The 20,383-nt window shown below is 52.7% G+C and overlaps 1 protein-coding gene and 1 pseudogene across 1 annotated transcript; one reads left to right on the top strand and one right to left on the bottom strand.

Moving 5' to 3' along the window:
• Positions 1 to 2,350: 2,350 nt before the first annotated feature.
• LOC136524276 (uncharacterized) lies at positions 2,351 to 14,122 on the bottom strand. Its single transcript, XM_066517706.1, has 6 exons — positions 12,550 to 14,122; positions 11,320 to 11,435; positions 10,390 to 10,830; positions 9,796 to 10,320; positions 2,929 to 3,184; positions 2,351 to 2,370 (listed from the first exon to the last, which is right to left on the bottom strand). Exons 1-6 carry the CDS (start codon positions 14,120 to 14,122, stop codon positions 2,351 to 2,353), a joined length of 2,931 nt encoding a protein of 976 aa, XP_066373803.1.
• Positions 14,123 to 18,132: 4,010 nt separating this feature from the next.
• Positions 18,133 to 20,261, top strand: LOC136519901 (protein IQ-DOMAIN 33-like; annotated as a pseudogene).
• The last annotated feature ends 122 nt before the right edge of the window (positions 20,262 to 20,383 follow it).

The raw sequence follows: 20,383 nt of genomic DNA, 5'->3' as shown, positions 1-20,383 counted from the left end.
TGTGGTAAGCTTCTGTTTCAATTCCTAGAAGCTTTGTTCGCACTCAGGCGTCCATTCAAACTCCTTGGTCTTCTTTAGAAGGTTGGTCATTGGACGGGCTATCTTAGAAAAGTTCTTAATGAATCGGCGATAATATCCAGCCAATCCCAAGAAACTTCTGACTTCTGTCACATTACGGGGTTGATCCTATTCTTTCACGGCCTTAATCTTAGCTGGGTCAACTACAACACCTTCAGCTGATAGTACATGGCCTAGGAAGGCAACTTCCTATAACCAAAACTCACATTTGCTGAACTTTGCGTAGAGCTGATATTGGGCTAGTTTCTCGAGCACCATTCTCAGATGATGTTCATGTTCTTCAGCGGTGGATGAATAGACAAGGATATCATCAATGAATACCACCATGAACTTATCTAGCTCATCCATAAAAACCTTATTCATCATGTTCATGAAGTATGCGGGAGCATTTGTGAGTCCAAAGGACACCACAGTGAACTCAAACTGCCCATACCTAGTCACAAAAGTTGTCTTCAGAATATCACTTTCTCGAATCTTCATCTGATGATAGCCAGATCTGAGATCAATCTTGGAGAAATACTTGGCACCTCGAAGCTGATCAAGCAGATCATCAATTCTTGGCAGGGGGTACTTGTTCTTGATGGTGACTGCATTCAAGTTCTGGTAATCAATGCACATTCTCATTGAACCATCCTTCCTCTTGACAAATAGAACAGGGGATCCCCAGGGTGAAGCACTGGGTCTGATATATCCCTTCGAGATGAGCTCATCAAGCTGTTTCTTGAGCTCAGCCAGTTCATCAACTGACATGCGATAGGGTCTCTTGGCAATGGGTCCCGTTCCTGGCAAAAGATCAATGATGAACTCTACATCACGGTCTGGTGGCATACCCGGTAATTCTTCAGGGAATACATCGGGATAGTCTCTGACTACTGGCACATCATGAACTATCTTCTCCGCTTTTTGTGATTCTAAACTTGCTTTAAGGGCACATAGGATAGAGGTGGACTTTCCAGACTGGGGCTCACATCTAATGACTTGGCCTGATGGGTGGGTCACTTGGACGTATCTAGGTGAACATGATATGATACCTTGGTGAATGGTTAACCAATCCATACCTAGGATGACATCTAGGCTAGTGGAAGGTAAAAGGGTTAGGTCGGCTTTAAAGACAAGACTCTCAATGGTAAGACTCACTCCCTTACAGATGTGGGTGCATTTTAGGTCTCCTAACAGTGAACTGGTGATGATAGGCTTTTCACGTGGGGTTACAGGCAGGTCATGCTCTCATGCAAACTTGGATGATATGTATGAACAAGTTGCTCCAGAGTTGAATAGAACTGATGCAGTGTTGCCATTAACTAAAAACATACCGTACACCACGTCAGGGACAGCTTGTGCTGTCTCGGCGTCCAAATGGTTGTCATCCCTGTTATGGCGAGAGCATTCCCTGGATGGTGCATCTCTGCGGAACCTCTTGCAATCACGACCACGGAGAGACTCCTTAGGCTTACGCTTCCTCTCCCTGTACTCTTCTCCAGCTTCAGCATGGTCCTTCTCAATCTGGATGCAGCGATCCACCAGAGCACGCAACGTGTTACTCTCAATACCGCCAAACTTCAGCTTGATGTGCGGGTTAAGTCCCTTGCGATAATAGTACAGCTTCTCCTTCTCAGAGTTCACAACATAGGGAGGTGCATAGCAAAGAAGATTGGTGAAACAAGTAGTGTACTCAGTCACCCTGTCCTTTCCTATCTTGATGTTGCGGAACTCCTCAGCTTTGGCCTCCATGACACCCTTGGGAATGTGATACTCAGTGAATGCTTCGGCGAACTCATCCCACGAGATGTTGGTAGGGTCCTCATGGGAATCACTGAAACTGTCCCACCAGGCGCGTGCTGCACCTGTGAGCTGGTGTGTGGCAGCTCCAACACACTCATCATTGGTGAAAGTAGTGAGATCAAGCTTCTTCTCCATCTCCTTGAGCCAGTCATCAGCTACAAGTGGGTCAGGGTCGGTGCCATCATAGGTAGGTGGCCTTAGCTTTAGGAATCCCTCCAGCTTCCTTTGGAAGTCATTCTGCTGACCTCCCTGGTGACGGTTTGCTCCTTCAACAAGAGCTGCAAGAAGCTGGGTCTATTGTGCCATCACTTCTGCCAGGTTTGCTGGTGGTGGTGGAGGAATGTTCTCCTCAGGCGGTGGAGTATTCTCCAGGTGGAAGGGTATCCCTCCACGTCCACGGCCACGGCCACGGCCATGGTTGCTGCCACCACGTCCCCCATTTGGTTCAACTGGGTCAGGGGTGGGCGCACGTCCACGGTTCATTAGGCGATTAGAACGGCGGCTCGGCATCTGCAACACGGATCATAGAGAATTTTAGTGCTTGTGCCATGAGTGCTTATAGTTTGATATGATTACATGATTTTGACGATTTAAAGAAAAACATTTATACTATCCAACACTCATTACAAAGAAGCAATAAGATCCATAAGATGCAATAAGATCCAAAACATTCATTACATGGGTTTTATTACATAGCATCATCTCCAGTAGCTACACTTGAAGATGTGCGAGAATCGTACTATGCATAAAGTCTCATAAAACATCTCATAAGGGGTACATCATGGGGCACAACTTACGGAAGCTACTGACATGACTCATGACCACGCGGGGTCATCTACTCTAACTCGTACACTGTAGTTGGGATACGACTGTTCTCGATCGCGATCTCCTCATCAGACTTGTGAAGTCGGGATATGTACTTCAAGGCCTCAGCGAGCTCCTCAGTAGGCTTGGCTCCAGGTAGGGTAGGGCAGGCGTCTAGGTTGAGGTAAGTCAGGGCTAACTCAAACTCCTCTATCCTAGGCATCATCTTGCTACGAATCTCCTTGGGTAGCTGGTCCCACATACCCTTCATCTCCCTAAGGTCCTTCCTATCTGACTTCTGCCAGGCCTGTCGAGTCCTCTCACATTTGTCCTGTAGGTACTCGTTCTGCCTGAGTGCCTCGATCAGGTGACCCTGGTTGTGAACGGCCTTCTTTCTGAACTCTTCTAGATCTTGAGTCATGGTCTTGTTTCGAGACTGGATCTTCAACATGTCAATCCCCTTGGATCTCTCTCTGTCTCCTCTGCGGTTGAACTCGGCCTTCTTGTCGTCCAACTCTCTCTGCAACTCCAAGACCTTACTGTCGAGGTAGCAGTTCCTGTTGCCTAGGTCGGCGGCTTTGTCCTATAAGTCGTCGACCTCGGCTCTGTGGATTTCTTCACGGCGGTTGAGCTCGTCCTATAGCTTGGCAACTATCTCAAGTAGACTAGCTCGCTCCTACACTCTCTGTGAGTCTCACTCCTAGTACTCCCACCGGAGGGCCTGGTCCTGACGTCTCCTCTGCTCCAGCTGGGTCACGTACCTGTCCTGCTCCAGCAGGTGGATAGCTAAGATGCTTAGGCATCTGTCCTCCTCGGCAAGGATAACTCTGCCAGCTACGAAACTCTGCTCACTAGGGGTAAGGCTAAGGTCGAGGGCCTGGGGAAGTAGACGGAACTCTGTTGTCTTCAGGTGTTCGTAGTGGTCCCTCATCACTCTACGAAGTGCCTTGTGCGAGATAGCTCGCAGTCCCTCCTCGATGGTGTCCTCTATAGTCAACTCGGTGGAAGCTGGGACAGAAGGTAAGGTAGTGCTAGCTGGGAACTCGACTGAGGTGACAATCGGTCCTTCGATTCCTCCTTCCAGAGCTGGCTTCCCGGTGCAGGTGACCTTGACAAGCTCGTCGGGGACACCTAACATGACGAGAACTCGGCAGAGGGTCTGTGCAAAACCCTCGAGCTCACGTAGGTCGAAGGTAAGCTTGGCATGGTCCAGAGGTAGCAGTCCTAGAGGCGGCCAGTCGACGTTCGTTGCCATCTGCATGTTTTAAGGAACAGGTGTTAGCAGGTCCATAATAGATAAGCCTTGCATAAAAGTAAATGCAGGGTCGGTATATAACCGAAAGAAGGGATGTTCATGTCCTATTCTTTCGTCCATTTCTAAGGGTTTCGTCCTAAGGTCAAGTTTGGCTCTGATACCAACTGAAACAACCCCAATTTCCGCGAAGGGAAAACCACAGAGTTGAAGTGTAATAAGACCGTGGTAGATCATATTACCCAAATTCTAGTCGAATATCACATCCATACAACGATATTATCAGAGTACAAATAGTGCGGAATTATATAATTTATTACATCGCCGCATTGGTGGAATCAAAAGTAGCATTCATTCAGAACAGCTTGAAGATAAGATCGCCAAACTCGAGCGTAGGCACGAACCCATCAACCGTCAAACTCCTCGGAGCTATACTCCTCAGCAGAACCTGTATGCCAAAATTTATCAGTATGATTTGTACTGGCCACTCCCAACCCTATGAGCATTGCTTTGTGGAAATTGGATGCAAGTTGGATATAGTCAAAAGGAACCTATAAGGCTGGGGTTTCCTATGTTATTTTAGCATATCAAGTATATAATAGTATAGTCAAGTTTTAACACCATTCCCACACATATTCCACCCATTCCCATTCCAGAGCCAGGTTTCGATCCTGGGAATCGACATACCACCATCTCCACACCATCACCATACCATACCATCGCTCAGTCGATAGGCCAACTCCCTCTCGGCACTGTCTCAAGGCCCGTAGCCCCTAGCTACGACCGAACACTCTCTCACGGGGGAAGAAGAGAAGGACTCATCTCGCTATCTAGTTTAAGCGAAACCCAGGAAAGGTCCATAGCCGACAAGTCGGCACATGTATCGATCGATCAACCATACACTCTGCAGAGGTTTTACATAACCACAAGATCCGCCTTCCTCGCTGACCGTCGTCAACTGGGCTGATTCTGGTCGCTTGCTAGCCTAGGATAATGCCACTCTACCATTCAGCCCTGGTACACCCCAAGTCTAGTCTGGAGTGGCTGAAACTGTGAGTCATGAGCCGGGTCCACAAGGTCTCCATGAAGTCTTGGAAGGGTTTGGGGGAAATCCTCCGCGCCCCGTACCTCCTTACACTGTCCACTATCAATCTAGCAGTAGTGGCAATATCCTACCAAGTAGTCCGGTCGTCCCGCACCATATAGGGCGAGTGGTACATATTGCTTCCCGGTGAATCTGAGTACTAGTAAGTCCTTAGGGGTGACCAAGCCAGAATGTCTCCATCAGGGTTTCCATTTACCGTGCCACCACAGCACCTCCATCCTGGGCTCCTCCCGTCACAGGTTCACACCCAGGACCACCTCATATACCATTTTACCCACCATAGGTATCTATTCTAGGGGTGCCCAGGTAGCACCCCACGGCAAGACTTGCCCTAGGCTCATCGTATACTCCAACTTGGTCGACACAACCCTCACCCTCCACACACCCAAGTCACACACGCAGCGCTCTCCTCATAGTCCAGATAACACCAGTTTCCACCACGCATGTAGTATAAGCGTTGTAGAAGTATAAGTAATAAAATATATAGCAGTAAGCGTGTGTCTAGCTTAATAGCAGGGTATGCAGGGGTAAGGTTGCGTCAAGGTAAAGGCCTTTAAGTAAGCATACTACCATGCAATTCCTATCATAATATGACTGTAGCAGTAAAGTAAAGCAATAGTAGTTCTATATTAGCCATGTGTAATAGGTACTACGAGGTTGGGTGGGATGTGGCACCTTCGGTGTAGTCGTCTCCGTACTCCTCATGGTACTCACGATCCTCGTCCGTCCGGTTCTCCTCCGAGTCTGCAAACGATCGCATTATAGTCACGTTAGCGACGTCTATAGAGTAGCACAAAGAAGCAATGAAAATTCAAAAGAGCCAAATGCACTCAAACATGGGTTCATTGCGTAGAGCTTGATTTTAGATGAATTTTGGTCCTGGTTTCATATTTTTCTGAGGTCGTATGATTTAGTTATGAATTTCCGAAGTTTAAATCATTTCTGAAAATGGAAAAAGGCTGAATTAATCCTGGGCTGACACGTGTCATGCTGTGGTTGGTCCATGTGGCTTGCTGACGTCAGCATCACGGTTCCGAGCTGACAGGTGGGGTCCAGCTGACGTCAGCATGACATCATCAACGTCATCCACACCGACAGGTGGGGCCAAAGGCTATTAGGTCACAGACAGGTGGGTCCGGTCAAAGTCAATGTCGGTCAACGACGAGTCAACGGTCAATGGTCAACGGTCAACAGTCAGGGTCACTGACATGTGGGGCCTGGGCTGCTGACGTCAGCAGCTGATGTCAGCGTGACGTCAGCATGACGTCACCTCGGCTATGCTGGCTTCTGACATGTGGGTCCCACGTTACGTCATCATGACGTTAGCATCTGACGTGTGGGTCCAGAGTGTCCGTGTCACTGACATGTGGGGCCAGGTCAACGGTCAACGTTGACCAGTCAACGGTCAATACGATCGGGTCTCAAACGGGCTTCAGGTTGGGACGGTCTGGGCCGGGCCGGGCCAGACACGTGGCATGCTGTGACGCAGCCACGTCACGGCCATGGGCCTCCACTAGGCCATGGTCCACGGCTCACGGTCCACGGTGGACAGATGCGCCAGTCTACGGTGGACCGCGTCTTCTTCCGGTGAGCCGCGTCCACCCCTCTCTTCTCTGTCTGTGGTTCACGTGCACCAGGTTCATGCATGGGTGGCCAGCGAGGGGGGGTATCCCCCCTGTTTCTCCCGCGGCGGTGCTCCTGCCGGCGACAAGGTCGCTGGTGAGCCTTCGTGGCGGTGTTGGTGTCCAATTGGGGAGGGGAAAGGCTTCCCCAGGCTACGGCAACTACGACGGTGGGGTCTAGGTGGCGGCTGGGGCTCACCGAGGCGCTGGCCACGGCGAACGGCGGCTCAAGCTCCACCGATGTGCGGGAATGGCGCGGTGCTGCATAGGCCGATTCTGTGGTGCGCGTGGGCGACACAACGCTCCAACGGGCATGTTGGGCATGTCGAGGGGTCCTCCAGGGCCTCTGGTGGCTTTGGCCACGGCGGCGGCCTCCCGAGCACGACGGCGGCGTCAATGAGGCGGCTATGAGCCCGGAGAAGTGTCGCGGTGGGGGCGTGTAAGTTTCTACGGGTTCATGGGGCCACGGCGAGGACATTCAGGCTCAAAGGCGGGGCTCGGATTCTCATGTGGCCGGTAGGGGCTTCCCGGCGGCCATGGCGGTCATGAAGACAACGGTGAGGCGCACGGGTGAACCACGGGGTGATCACGGTGCGGTCACGGACGTGTGCGTGGGTGCAAGTGTTCCCACAAACCGGAGACGGCCCTGGCCTTCGCGCTCCCGGGGTGGAGCGCCATGGCCGACGAGATGAGGTTCGGCGGCGGCGGGAAAAGAGAGACTAGAAGGGGGCTCACCGTGGGTGTTGTGGAAGAGGGGATAGCGGTGCAGTGAAGCGTTGCAGCCGTGTAGCTCCGGAAGCCGTGCAGTGCAGTGTTGCCCGCGTCAGTGACGACAACGCCGACGTCGTCTTCGGCTCCGATGACCTCCTCCTCCGCGGCGGCTTTGGCGTTTTCTCCCCTTCCCCTTTCTTCCCCTTCTCCCCCTTCTCTCTTGGTTCGGATGCGCTATGGACGGCCACCAGGTGGCAGCGGGCGACGGGACGAGCGCTAGGGCTCCGGGGCTGGGGCTTTTATAGCCGAGCTCGGCCATGGAGCTCGGTGATCGGCGGATGGAGGCCGAGAGGTGATCGAAGGCACACGCTTGCATCCAACGGCGCGCGCGTGGTTGCGTGGGCGATGCGCAAAGGAGACAGGGGCATGCCCCGGGCGTGACCCCCTGGCCCGCCCCCTGCCAGTGCTGTTGGCGTTTGGTCGCGCGGTGGTTGAGCACGGCATGGGGAAGAAGAACAGTAGGGCTAACATGCGGGGTCCAGCGGGCAGCGGCTGGAAGCGGAGGCGGGGAGACGCACGGGCGTGGGCGACGTGCGGCTGACACATGGGGTCAAGTGGCAGCGGCAGCTGGCGAAGGCAGCAGGGCGCGCGGGCGACGCGCTGGGCCGCGAGCTGGGCTGTTGCGCACGAGTTGGGGCCGGCCTGCTACTACGCACGCGTGGGCCAGCGGAGAGGAGATATGAAGGGCTGGGCCGGTTGGGCTGGTTGGTGCAGGCCGAGCCTGCGAGGCCTTCTTCTTCTTTTCTTCTTTCTTTTTTTTATTTCTTCTCCGTTGTTTGATTTCAAATTTGGTTTAGTATTTGAATTCAAAACTGAGGTAACTTATTCGTTGGAGTTTAGGGAATTTTGTTTAATAATAACTTTATGGTTTATTACTTTAATGGATTTGTTAAGCATAACATAAAGCAAATGGAAGTCCAAATCACAACTTGAATTAACAACGTATGTAACACTTTATTTGTTAGAAATTAAATAACATAATCAACAAATGGCATGCCATGCTTATGTGTTGTCTTGGTTGGGTCAGACCTAATGCATCTCTTAGGTTGGGTTTCTATACATGACACTCATCATCACATGGGAGTTTTTAAGAAAAATTTTGTAGTTGTGATTTTTGGTGTGTGGATTTTTGGGTTGTTACACCGATTACGTCAATATCTTCATTTTTTTTTGTCGGTGGCGGCGGGCATGAAGAGGGGCACACGGGCCGGTGCCAGCGCCGAGGACGACATCGGCAGGAGCACGCGGAAGAAGCTGAGGCTGACCATGGAGCAATGCACCCTCGAACCCCCTTCGTCTGCGTGGCTGAGCGTCTTGACAATTGGTGAGAGCAGGTTCAACAGGTAATACCCTCGAGTACCCTACGGTATATATCCACAAGACCACGAACAAATGGATAGCCCTCTAATCCTACCCAAACAATACGGATACGGATTTGGGTACGGGCAATGGGTACTAACTACAGAGTGGCATCACTCACTACCCGTTGTGACCCACGCACGGTAACTTTCATCGATTTGTTTCCCATCTGAGGATTGGAGATAGTTTGGTATGGTTCGTTCTGTATACTCCCTCCGTTCATGAAAAAATGCAATTCTAGTACGGTGTTATGGTTTGGTATCTTAAGTTCGATTAATTATAGATAAAAAAAATATTAATATTTATGATATTAAATAAATATCATTAGATTATTTACGAAATGTGTTTTCATAATAAATTATTTCGGAGCTGTAAATACAAATAGTATTTACCACAAATTTGGTCAAACGTAAACCACTTTTGCTGGCACGGTATTCTTCTCTGGACAGAGATAGTATACGGGACGGCTGCCTCTGTGTGTATGGTAAATTTGGAACATTGAAAGTTCCTTCTCTAGTGAATTTTGCGGTGCGGCAATGCGGATCTGGTCTGGTCTGGTGGTGTTTGTTTCAGAATTCTGATGCACCGTCTGACCGTCACCGACAACACCGTTGGTTCGTTCGTCCTGAAGCTTGCTTAGCCCTTGGTGCGGCTGACAACTAACAAACTGATAGACAATAGCCTAACAGCTTAGATTATTTGAATTGAGTTTACAGAAGAGATTACATATAAAAAGATAGGAGGAGGGTGACTCAAAGGGCCAGCCGAGTCCCAAGAGGCCAGCCGAACCCCAAGGGGCCAGCTGGGCATTAACTCAGCACAGCTAGCTAGGAGATTAAAGCTAGGAGATTACACAAGTAACTAGGTGATTAAAATAAATAGCAATTAATTCTAACACCCTCCGCAGTCAGATCGTCGGTGGAGCGAACGTTTAGACTAGAGCGAAAATCCATGAAGACAGAGAAAGGGAGCCCCTTGGTGAAGACATCGGCGAATTGCGACGTGGTGGGTACATGAAGAACCTGGACTGCACCCATGGCGACACGTTCACGGACGAAGTGAAGGTCGATTTCCACGTGCTTGGTGCGCTGATGTTGAACGGGGTTGGTGGAGAGGTAGCAGGCGCTGACATTGTCGCAGTAGATGAGGCATGCGGAGTCTAGGGGATGGTGAAGTTCCTGGAGCAGTTGCCGCAGCCAAGTGGGTTCAGCGACGCCGTTGGCAATAGCCCGGTACTCTGCCTCGGCGCTGGACCGGGAGACAGTGGGCTGCCGCTTGGAGGACCAGGAGACCAGGCTGCCCCCGAGGAAGACAGCGTAGCCGGAGGTGGAGCGGCAGGTGTCCGGGCAGCCGGCCCAATCAGCGTCGGTGTAGACACGGAGCTGTGTTGGGGCTGTGCGGGGAATGACCAGACCATGGCTGAGGGTGCCCTGAAGATAGCGAAGGATCCGCTTGGCAGCGACAAGGTGAGTTTCCCGTGGATCATGCATATGAAGGCACACTTGTTGGACGGCATTGGCAATGTCGGGCCTGGTGAAGGTGAGGTACTAGAGGGCACCCACAAGGCTGCGATAAGCAGTGGGATCAGCAACAGACGGGCCGGCATCAGCTGGTACCTTTGCACAAGTGTCAACTGGAGTGGAGCAAGGCTTGTAGTCACTCATGCCATGGCGAGCAAGTATGTCCAGAGTGTACTGACGCTGTGAAAGGAGAACAGAATCCCTGTGGCGCTGAACTGCAACGCCAAGGAAGTGATGTAGGGGTCCAAGATCTTTCATGGCGAACTCCTTTTTCAGAGCAGCAATGACACCGTGAAGGAGTTGCTGAGATGAAGCCGTAAGGACAATGTCATCCACATATAAGAGCAAGTAGACTGTCTCGGTGCCACGGCTGAATATGAAGAGAGATGTGTCTGACTTGGCTTCAGTGAACCCCAGAGAGATCAGAAAGGAGGCAAAGCGGCTGTACCAGGCCCGCAGGGCTTGCTTCAAGCCGTAGAGGGATTTGTTGAGTCTATAGACATGATCTGGAAGTGCAGGATCAGCGAACCCAGTAGGCTGAGAGCAGTATACTGTTTCTAAAAGTCCCATGGAGGAAAGCGTTCTTCATGTCAAGTTGATGAATCGGCCAATCCCTGGAGTGTGCCACCGTGATGACTGTCCGAACAGTGGTTGGCTTGACAACCGGGCTGAAAGTTTCATCATAATCAACATCGGGGCGTTGAGTGAATCCCCGAAGTACCCAAGGAGCCTTGTATCTCTCCAATGAGCCATCGGCACGAAACTTGTGTTTGAAAATCCATTTTCCAGTAACAACATGGGCCTTGGTGGGGCGGGGAACGAGGTCCCAGGTGTGGTTGTCTTGAAGAGCCGCATATTCATCTTCCATGGCCTGGCGCTAATGAGGATCAGCAAGGGCATCTTGACAGGACCGCGGTAGGGGAGACAAGGCCTCGGTATGCAAGGCGAGGCGAGGCTGTCGATAGCCTGTTTTTTCACGGGGCGCCATGCCGTGGGAGTTGGCGACCGACGGAATAGAAACAGCACCAGCAGGAACCGGAGGATCGCTCTTGACATAGCGAGGTGGAGAGGGGACCATGCTGGAACGTCGAGGAGGCGCTCCTGCCAGGCGCTCAGGTGGCGGGGCAGGAGCAGGAGCACGCCTGCTATAGACATGAATAATAGGCGGCTTCTGAGGCGCAATCATCGGGGGGGAGCGCGCCGGCTGTAGACGTGGACGACGGGTGGAGCCGGCGCCTGTATAGGGGGCGCCTATACAAGGGGCGCCTGTATAGAGGACGCCAAGGACCCCCTGGACACAGCCAGTGGTGCCGGGGTGGAGGGTGCTGGCAGCACCGGGGCCCTGGACGCCGGCATGCCTGCGCGTGCCAGAGATGGTGCTCGAGGCACCAACTAGAAGGGGCAGCAGCGCCGGGTGTACCTGCAGGAAGGGGAGACACTGGAATGGTGTTGTCGTTAGTTAGAAAATCAAGTTCCTGCTGAGAAGGGGATGGCCGGCTGAGGGAAAAAGGAAACATTGTTTCGTTGAAAACAACATGGCGAGAAATGATGATGCGGTTGGTGTTGAGGTCGAGACACCGATAGCCCTTGTGATCCGGTGAATAACCAAGGAAATCACAGAGGGTGGAGCGGGGGGCAAGCTTGTGAGGAGTGGTGGCAGAAAGGTTGGGGTAGCATGTGCACCCGAAGGCACGAAGATCATGATAGGAGGGGAGGGTGCCATGGAGGGCGAAAAAGGGGGTGCTCATGTTTAGAGTTTTGGTGGGAAGGCGATTGATGAGATAGGTGGCAGTGGCTAGAGCATTAGCCCAGTAAGAGGGGGCATGAAAGCTTGGAAGAGGAGGGTGCGTGTGATGTTATTGACGGTGCGGATCATGCGCTCGGCTTTCCCATTTTGCTAGGAAGTATAGGGGCACGACATGCGGAGAGTGATGCCGTGAGCAAGAAAGAAAGCACGAGAGGCGGAGTTATCAAACTCGCGACCGTTGTCACATTGGACTGATTTAATGGTGCAGCCGAATTGGGTAGACACATGAGCGAAGAAATTAGAAATCGTGGGGAATGTATCGGACTTAGCGTGAAGGGGAAAAGTCCAGAGGAAATGAGAGCAATCATCAAGAATAACTAAATAATATTTGAAACCAGAGACACTAACAACAGGAGATGTCCACAAGTCACAATGGATTAAATCAAAAATCTTGGCTGCTCTAGATAGCGAAATAGAAAAAGGGAGACGAATATGACGCCCAAGCTGACAGGCGTGGCAGAGGGAGTCATCTTCAGGCTTGCTGTAGACAATGGAGGAGGACTGCACAAGGGACTGAAGAGTGGCCTTGTCGGGGTGACCGAGGCGCCTATGCCAGGTAGTTGGTGAAGTAGTGGCGACAAGGGCGCAGGAGCCAGTGGTGGATGAAGGGAGCTGAAGAGTGTAGAGAGGCCCCGTGCTGTTACAACGGAGGAGGGTGTTCCGGGTACGGAGATCCTTCACAGAAACACCAAGAGGGTCAAACTTGACAGAAACACAATTGTCAGTAGTGAATTTTTGAACCGAAAGGAGATTTCTGATAATGTCGGGAGCTACAAGGACATTGTCGAGGCAAAAGGGTCCAGGAAGGACATAATAGCCGGTGCCAATAACAGGGAGGGTGGCCCCGTTGCCTACGACAATGGAGGAGGGAAAGGAAGAGAATGGTGTAGCGGTGACCATACCAGGGTTGGCGGTGATGTGGGAGGAGGCGCCCGAGTCGATCACCCAATCCGAGGAACTCGGTGGTGGGGTGAGGGAGACGGTGCTGAAGGCGCTAGCGAGACCCTCGGGCGTCCAGGGCGCCCAAGCAGGAGGTGCCTGAGGGGGCTGCGGGTAGTAGGACCCGGAAGCCGGTGGTGGAGCGAAGTATGCCGGTGGCACGCCGGCCACCAGAGCCTGCTGTAGAGGTGCAGGCTGGACTGCGCGTGGTGGAGGGCCACGGGCGCCACCGGCGGTGGACCCTAGCCACATGTGGATAGAGCCGGTCCAGGGGTTGAGCAGTGAGGGCCACTGTGGTGTGGCTGGGGCAGTCCCGCCCTGTGCACTGCTGTGGGAGCCGCCAGAGCCGTGCCCGCCGCGGTGGCGTCGACCGCGCTTGCCACTGGATTGCTGTCCAGTAGCAGCATGATGTCCAGCAGCAGCCTGATGGCCAGCAGTGGCCTGATGATGGCGTGGAGGCGCAGGCGAGGACGAAGTGGGCGGCCTGATGGAGGGCGCGGCGACGAGAGACGAAGGAGAGGCAGAGGGCGTCCCCATGTTGAGCTCGGCCAAACGGAGGTCAGCACGAACATCGGCGAAGGACGGGAACGGCCTCTGGCGGGTGACGACCTGGGACATGAACTGAAAACATTCATTGAGACCCCGTAGAACGTTCAGCACTAGAGTTCGGTCCTGGATGGGCTCGCCGAGGTCGGCGAGGGCATCCGCCATGCTCTTCATTTTGCGGCAGTAGTCATCGATGGAGAGGGCACCTTGGCAGAGAGTGCGAAACTCGGCGTCGGGGAGCATGGCGCGGGACTCGCGATTGTTGAGGAACTGCTGTTCAATCCCGAGCCATGCTGTCCGGGCGGTGAGGCCGTCGTGCTCATGGATGACGTCCAGGAGGTCGGCGGAGATGGTGTTGAAAAGCCAAGAGAGGATGACGCGGTCCATGCGTGACCACGCCGGATCGTAGGGGCGGGAGTCGTCGCTGAGGACGTGATCCTTCAAGGCGAAACGCCTGAGGATGAGGAGGACGTAGCCGCGCCACTTGGAGTAGTTGGAGGATTGAAGATCAAGAACGGTAGGGATGAGGTTCTTCATGTTCTAGACGGCAGCAGCTTGAGTGTGGAGGTGGGCGATGGCCGCTGCTTCAGAGGAGGCGGAATGGACGTCGTCATCCTTAGGATCCGCGTCGTCGTCCGGATGCTCGGGGCGGAGGCGATCCCGGAAGGCCACGGCCTGTTGTTCCAGGGTATCTGCCTGCGCGCGCTCTTTGTCAAGAGCAGCAGCAGCGGCGCGGACACGCTCCTGGGCGGCGGCGGCGGACTTGAGAAGGGCAGCTTCTTCCTCGAGCTGCTGGCTGCGCTCTGTGTTGGTGGAGCGCAGAGAGGAGGCCTCATCCTCCAGGCGCTTGGCAGCAGAGAGGGCTTCGTCGCAGAGCTTGGTCGTGGTAGCCATGGCGGAGGAGCTGGAGGTGGCCATGGGCGCGCGCAGCAACCTGGGGTGGGTGGAGTGGGAGCGGAAGCAGAAGAATCGATGGTTTAGTCTTGATAGACAATAGCCTAACAGACTTAGATTACTTAGAATTGAGTTTACAGAAGAGATTACATATAAAAAGAGAGGAGGAGGGTGACCCAAAGGGCCAGCCGAGTCCCAAGAGGCCGGCCGAACCCCAAGGGGCTAGCTGGGCATTAACTCAGCACAACTAGCTAGGAGATTAAAGTTAGGAAATTACACAAGTAACTAGGTGATTAAAGGAAATAGCAATTAATTCTCACGCAGACTCCTCTCTAGCACAGTAGCACGTCGACAGGTGTCCACCCGAAGCGTGCGCGGTGATCCCAGTGTCCATGATGGGAATCATGTGCACGGAACCAGCGAAGCAGAAAGCAGGGGGAAAACACATTTCAATCACGGCCTTTTGCGCGCATCAAATTCCTTGCTGAGCTAAGCACCAGATATATAATACTCTGGCGCCTGATCTCTGGCTGCTCTCATGGAGTACCATGATAGTACTCCGATGTGGAAAGCAGCAGCTGTTTTGATGCCGTTGGCTGTGATCTGATTTCTTCATTTCCACCCAGCCCAACAAGGTACAGACGTACAGTACTTGGCCGTCTTGATCTGCTGTGTACTGTGATTTGTGATTGCTCAGGCTTCCGTACGTGATTACTGCCGCCGAAATGGACTCTTCCACTCTTTCTTGTTCAACTGTTTGCATCATCTGCTAGCTGCTGGAGATGAACGGAGACGGTTGCGGCCGTCCTCTAGGATGGTCCGAGATCTGTGCAACCCAAGGCCATGCTGCTAGACTCGTAGTCTGGTCACCGGCGCAGGATCTAGCTCGGTGGCTCTGCCTCCTGTCCTCCAAGGCCATGCTTTCGGCCTCATTCGTTGATCTAAAATTTGGTTGAAACTTGTTGAAAACACTATTTTTGTTGAATTGATGTGAGAGAAAAATACTGTTTCACTATAGGTAACCTATACTATTGAATAGGTATCGTGTTTGAGTTGTTTCTATTGGAGACAGTCTTAGGCCTTGATGTGGCTGACAACAAACAAACTTCTCTCTAGCACAGTAGCACGTCGACAGGTGTCCACCCGAAGCGTGCGCGGTGATCCTAGTGTCCATGATGGGAATCATGTGCACGGTACCAGCAAAGCAGAAAGCAGGGGAAAAACACATTTCGTGTTTAGTTCGCGAAATGAAAATTTTTGGATGTCACATCGAATATTTTAGGGACGTTGGAAGGGGTTTTTGGATACTAATAAAAAAAATAATTACATAGCTCGCCTGGAAACTGCGAAACGAATTTATTAAGCCTAATTAATCCATCATTAGTGCGTGTTAGTACTGTAGCACTTATGGCTAATCATGGACTAATTAGTCTTAAAACATTCGTCTCACGATTTCCAATCAAACTGTGCAATTAGTTTTTTTCATCTATATTTAATACTCCATACATGTGCCGCAAGATTCGATGTGATAGTTTGGGTGAAAATTTTTGGGAACTAAACCAGGCCTCAATCACGGCCTTTTGCGCCCATCAAATTCCTTGCTGAGCTAAGCACCAGATACATGTCCTGTTCGCTTGGCTGATAAGTCATGACTGAAAGTAATATTGACTGATCTATTGTGGGAGAAAAATATTATTCATTAGGTGAAAAAATACAACTTATAAGCTAAGCGCCTAGTCTCTAGCTGCTCTCATGGAGTACCATGATAGTACTCCGATGTGGAAAGCAGCAGCTGTTTTGATGTCGTTGGCTGTGATCTGCAGCCTGTTCGTTTTGGCTGGATTGACTTATAAGTCATGGGCTGAAAGTACTGCTGGCTGTTTTGGTGTGAGAGAAAAACACCGTGGCTGGCTGATAAGCCAAATGATACAGGTGCCGAACAGGCCGCTGATTTCTTCGTTTCCACCCAGCCCAACAAGGTACAGACGTACAGTACTTGGCCGTCTTGATCTGCTGTGTACTGTGATTTGTGATTGCTCAGGCTTCCGTACGTGATTACTGCCGCCGAAATGGACTCTTCCACTCTTTCTTGTTCAACTGTTTGCATCATCTGCTAGCTGCTGGAGATGAACGGAGACGGTTGCGGCCGTCCTCTAGGATGGTCCGAGCTCTGTGCCACCCAAGGCCATGCTGCTAGACTCGTAGTCTGGTCACCGGCGCAGGATCTAGCTCGGTGGCTCTGCCTCCTGTCCTGTGGCTTTTGCCTCGTTCGCTGGTCTAAAATTTAGCTGAAATTGGCTGAAAAACACGATTCCGGCTGAATTGCTGTGAAAGAAAAACGCTGTTCCGGCTGAAAAAAGAAACCAAACAAACCGAACATGGGGTAAGTCGAATAAGGTTGAGTCGAGGACCTGTAGCATGCTTGAGTGTGTTGTACAGTTGCTGTTGCAGAGATGGATCGATCAGAGACAGAGAGAAAAGAGAAGGGGGACCAACAGGGCCGGCCGATGCACCCAGGCGCAAGCAAGCAACAGGGGCTGGATTAGGTAGGTCCGTCCGACAGACGAAGCAAGCAAAGCCATGTGACGGCTCAGTGAAAAAGAGTGAGGCGATTGCAAAAAATTTCAACCCGATAAATAGTAGCATTTTCGTCTTATTTGGTAAATATTGTTTAATCGTGGACCAACTAAGCTCAAAAGATTCATCTCGTGATTTCCGACTAAACTGTGCAATTAGTTATTTTTTTTACCTACATTTAATGCTCCATATAAGCGGCTAAAAATTGATGTGATGGAGAGAGAGTGAAAAAACTTGGAATTTGGAGGTAATCTAAACAAGGCCTGAGAGAGAGGTGCGCGTCTAGAACCTTTAATCTCCTGTGCCTTTTTTGCAGCTTTCTTTTCGAATTGCTAGCTTGACAACAAGGGGATTCTGGTCGTGCCGACAGACAGGTTTCAGTCTTGGGTGAGTCTCACCGAGGTTTTCAGCACTAGTGTGTTGTACATTTGTGGTATGCCGAAAGGTTTGGCTTCCGGGACACCAAGAACGAGGCTTTGTGAGTTTGAAAACCCGATTTACGTCGTCCTCGTTGGTGATATGATGACAGGTAAACAAACTACAACTGCATCTGCGTGATACATACTTATTAAGCTTTTTTTTCTACCGAGTTAATAGATTGATTGCTACTACATACAGTATCTGTTAGGCCATCAGCTGAAGCAACAGCGGATGCCAAGTACAGCCTGACGGTGGGCGTCACTGTGTGAGCATAGCAGAGCGTTGCTTTTTAGCAGGTTACTCCAAACAGTAGTAGTATAAAACAAGATGCTCTCGCCTCGCCTCCTCCAGCTCTAAAGCCTCACGGCTGGCTCTGCCAGGCCAAATAAAACTAACACATGTAAACGAAACAACGCCGGCCTGTGCTGCGCATTTTCTGCACGGATCCAACCAATCAGACGCGTGCGCTTTTACACCAAAGCTGCATTGCATTGCACCAAAGCGCTTCTCGACAGTGAGGGGGAGTTGGGGAGCTTTGCTTGCTCACTCAAAGCATGTCATCTTGGATTTTAGCCATTTTGCCCGTGGCGGTTGGCCTGTTGCTACCTTGCTATAAGGGGAAGCCAGTGCGGTGCAGGACGGCTGCACTGCACGGTCTTCACGCCGTAGCCAGAAGGGTGGTACTGTGGAGTGAGTGCAGGCCAGCAGCAGCTCTGCCCATGGCTGGGTCACCGGCTAGCTAGCTTATTGCACGGTTACACTGCCCTGCTCTATAGATAGTTCGCAAGATTTCGCAGCCCCTGCCCCGAGGTTGGTGCCCGGGCGGAGAGATGGGTCTCGCCGGCGGCATTGTCCGGAGGGTCTTCTCCAAGAGCCCATGCTCGTCCGCCGGCACCGGCAGCCGTGGCCAGAGTGTACGTGCTTTTTCTCTTATAGACGATCTCGTTCTCCGATCCCCCTCTGTCGCCGACACCAGCAGATGTGTGTTCGTGACTTCTTGTTCTTGCTGCTTTACTCTTTCCGCGGGGCTCGTTGTAACTAGTACGAGATACGAAGATCGCTCTTCACACAATACAATCGCTTGTTTGGTGTGTCACTGGACTGATGACGCTTTGCGTGAGCATGGTCGTCGCAGGAGAAGGGGTCCGCTGCTGATCACAGGAGGAGATGGATCTCTCTACGGCTGTACCTCTGCGGTCGAGGAGATGAACGCCGCCGCAGAGGAGGAGGACGGCGAGACGGTGTCCGTCAAGAGCTTCGAGACCTGCTGCGTGATGCCGCCGGACGAGGCGCACGTCGTCCCGGTGGGTGGATCATCGTTTGATGAGCCACGCGGACAACACCGTGGACGACAACCCTGGGGAGCCTGCAGAAGATCGAAGCAGGGTCCCTGGTGGCGAGCAGAGCCACGGCAACGTCGTCGTGCCGGCCAGGAAAGAAGAGGGAGCAGCAACGCTGATCCAGTCTGCGTTTAGAGGCTTCCTGGTGTGAATTTCTAGCTTCTGAAACTAAACTAATTCCGGTTAATAGAAAAAAGCAAACTAAACTGAACTAAACTAAATTTGCTGGACCGCAGGCGAGGAGGCAGCTGCAGGAGCTGAGGACGCGCCAAGAGCAAGGAAGAAACGGACGGCGCCCAACAAGAGCCCACCAGGAGCCCCACCTGGGCGTCCGTTGCGACGTCGGTGCTGGTCCAGGTAGGCGAGCCGTTGAGCAACCTCCGGCTGAGCGAGGAGAGCGCGTCGGTGCAGCAGCAGCGGTCCAGCCAGAGGTCGCGCCCGCCGCCGCCGCCGCCGCCGCCAGCGTTCAGAGTCAAGGAGGAGTGGGACGACAGCACGGTGAGCTCCAACGTGTCGAGGATGCGGAATCCAGAGCAGGATCGAGGCGACGACGCGGCGCGAGAGAGCACTCGCCTACGCATTCTCGCAGCAGGTACGGTGCTGAACCTCGAATGTCGTGAAAGCTGAATGAGTGCATGATGCATGCGCTGACCGCTGAGAGGTAGCGCTGATGGTGATTGGTGATTCTTGTCTAAGCTCCGGAGCTGCGGCGGCGGCAAGCAGTAAGAAGCGGTACGGCGCGGGCGGAGCAGGGGGAGTTCAACGTGGGGTGGAGCTGGCTGGAGCGGTGGATGGCGACGCGGCAGGCGGAGCCCTCGGCGGACGACTGCATGAGCCGGAACGCGGACACGGGCCTCGGCCACGGCGGCGGGGCACCGGCGGGTGGTGGTCGTCAGGAGGCGGAACAACGACCTCGCCGTCGAGGAGAAGGAGAGCTGCGGCTCCAACGACGTCTCGGTCGTCAGCTTCGACGGCTCCTCCAGGCCTCGGTGGTGGTGGTGGTGCCCGGAGCGGGCTCAGCTGCCATAAGCCGCCGGGCGGCAAGAGCCGGCTCAAGGGCGCCCGGAACCTGCCGCGCCGGAAGCAGGTGGCGGCGTCGGACCACCGCTTCCAGGCAAGATCACACAAGGTAACGTACTGATGATTCATTCTTATTCTTCACAGACCGTACCGCTGATTTGAGATAACGCACAGGTGAGCAAGAAGGGGCGCCACCGAGTGGAGCAGGCGCCGCACTAAGGACCGACTCGACGCCGGCGACTTCGACGATGCTTACCAACCTCCCACGGATTACTGAGACGGACCTGCTCTGTACATAGATTTGGAAGGGATTTGCAACGCTGCTACCTGGAGCAGCTGACGATTTGTTTGGGCTTGCACCAGTCTAAGACTGTACGGTTCCTATCTGCTGTCTGTGTCGCGTCAGTCATGTAAAGTTCCTCGCTACACGCGTAACACGTCGTATCAAATGTCGGTCTCTGTAACTCAGCATTTCCTGTCACCAATTCGGCGACGAGCAAAAGCGTCACGGCTACAAACACGATAACAAGTTCGATACACACGACAA

This window comes from Miscanthus floridulus, chromosome 18 (genome assembly GCF_019320115.1).
Source record: "Miscanthus floridulus cultivar M001 chromosome 18, ASM1932011v1, whole genome shotgun sequence".
NCBI lineage: Eukaryota > Viridiplantae > Streptophyta > Magnoliopsida > Poales > Poaceae > Miscanthus > Miscanthus floridulus.
The sequence above is the reverse complement of the archived record's forward strand: the minus strand, read 5'-3'. Positions and strand labels throughout refer to the sequence as shown.

Coding starts and splice junctions, on each gene's coding strand:
- LOC136524276 (XM_066517706.1), bottom strand. CDS start 14,122: ATGAAGAACCTCATCCCTACCGTTCTTGATCTTCAATCCTCCAACTAC. Junction 10,321..10,389: donor CAGTTGACACTTGTGCAAAG/GTACCAGCTGAT, acceptor GGTGCCCTCTAG/TACCTCACCTTCACCAGGCC. Junction 3,185..9,795: donor TCGCCATGGGTGCAGTCCAG/GTTCTTCATGTA, acceptor TTGGAGTTGCAG/AGAGAGTTGGACGACAAGAA.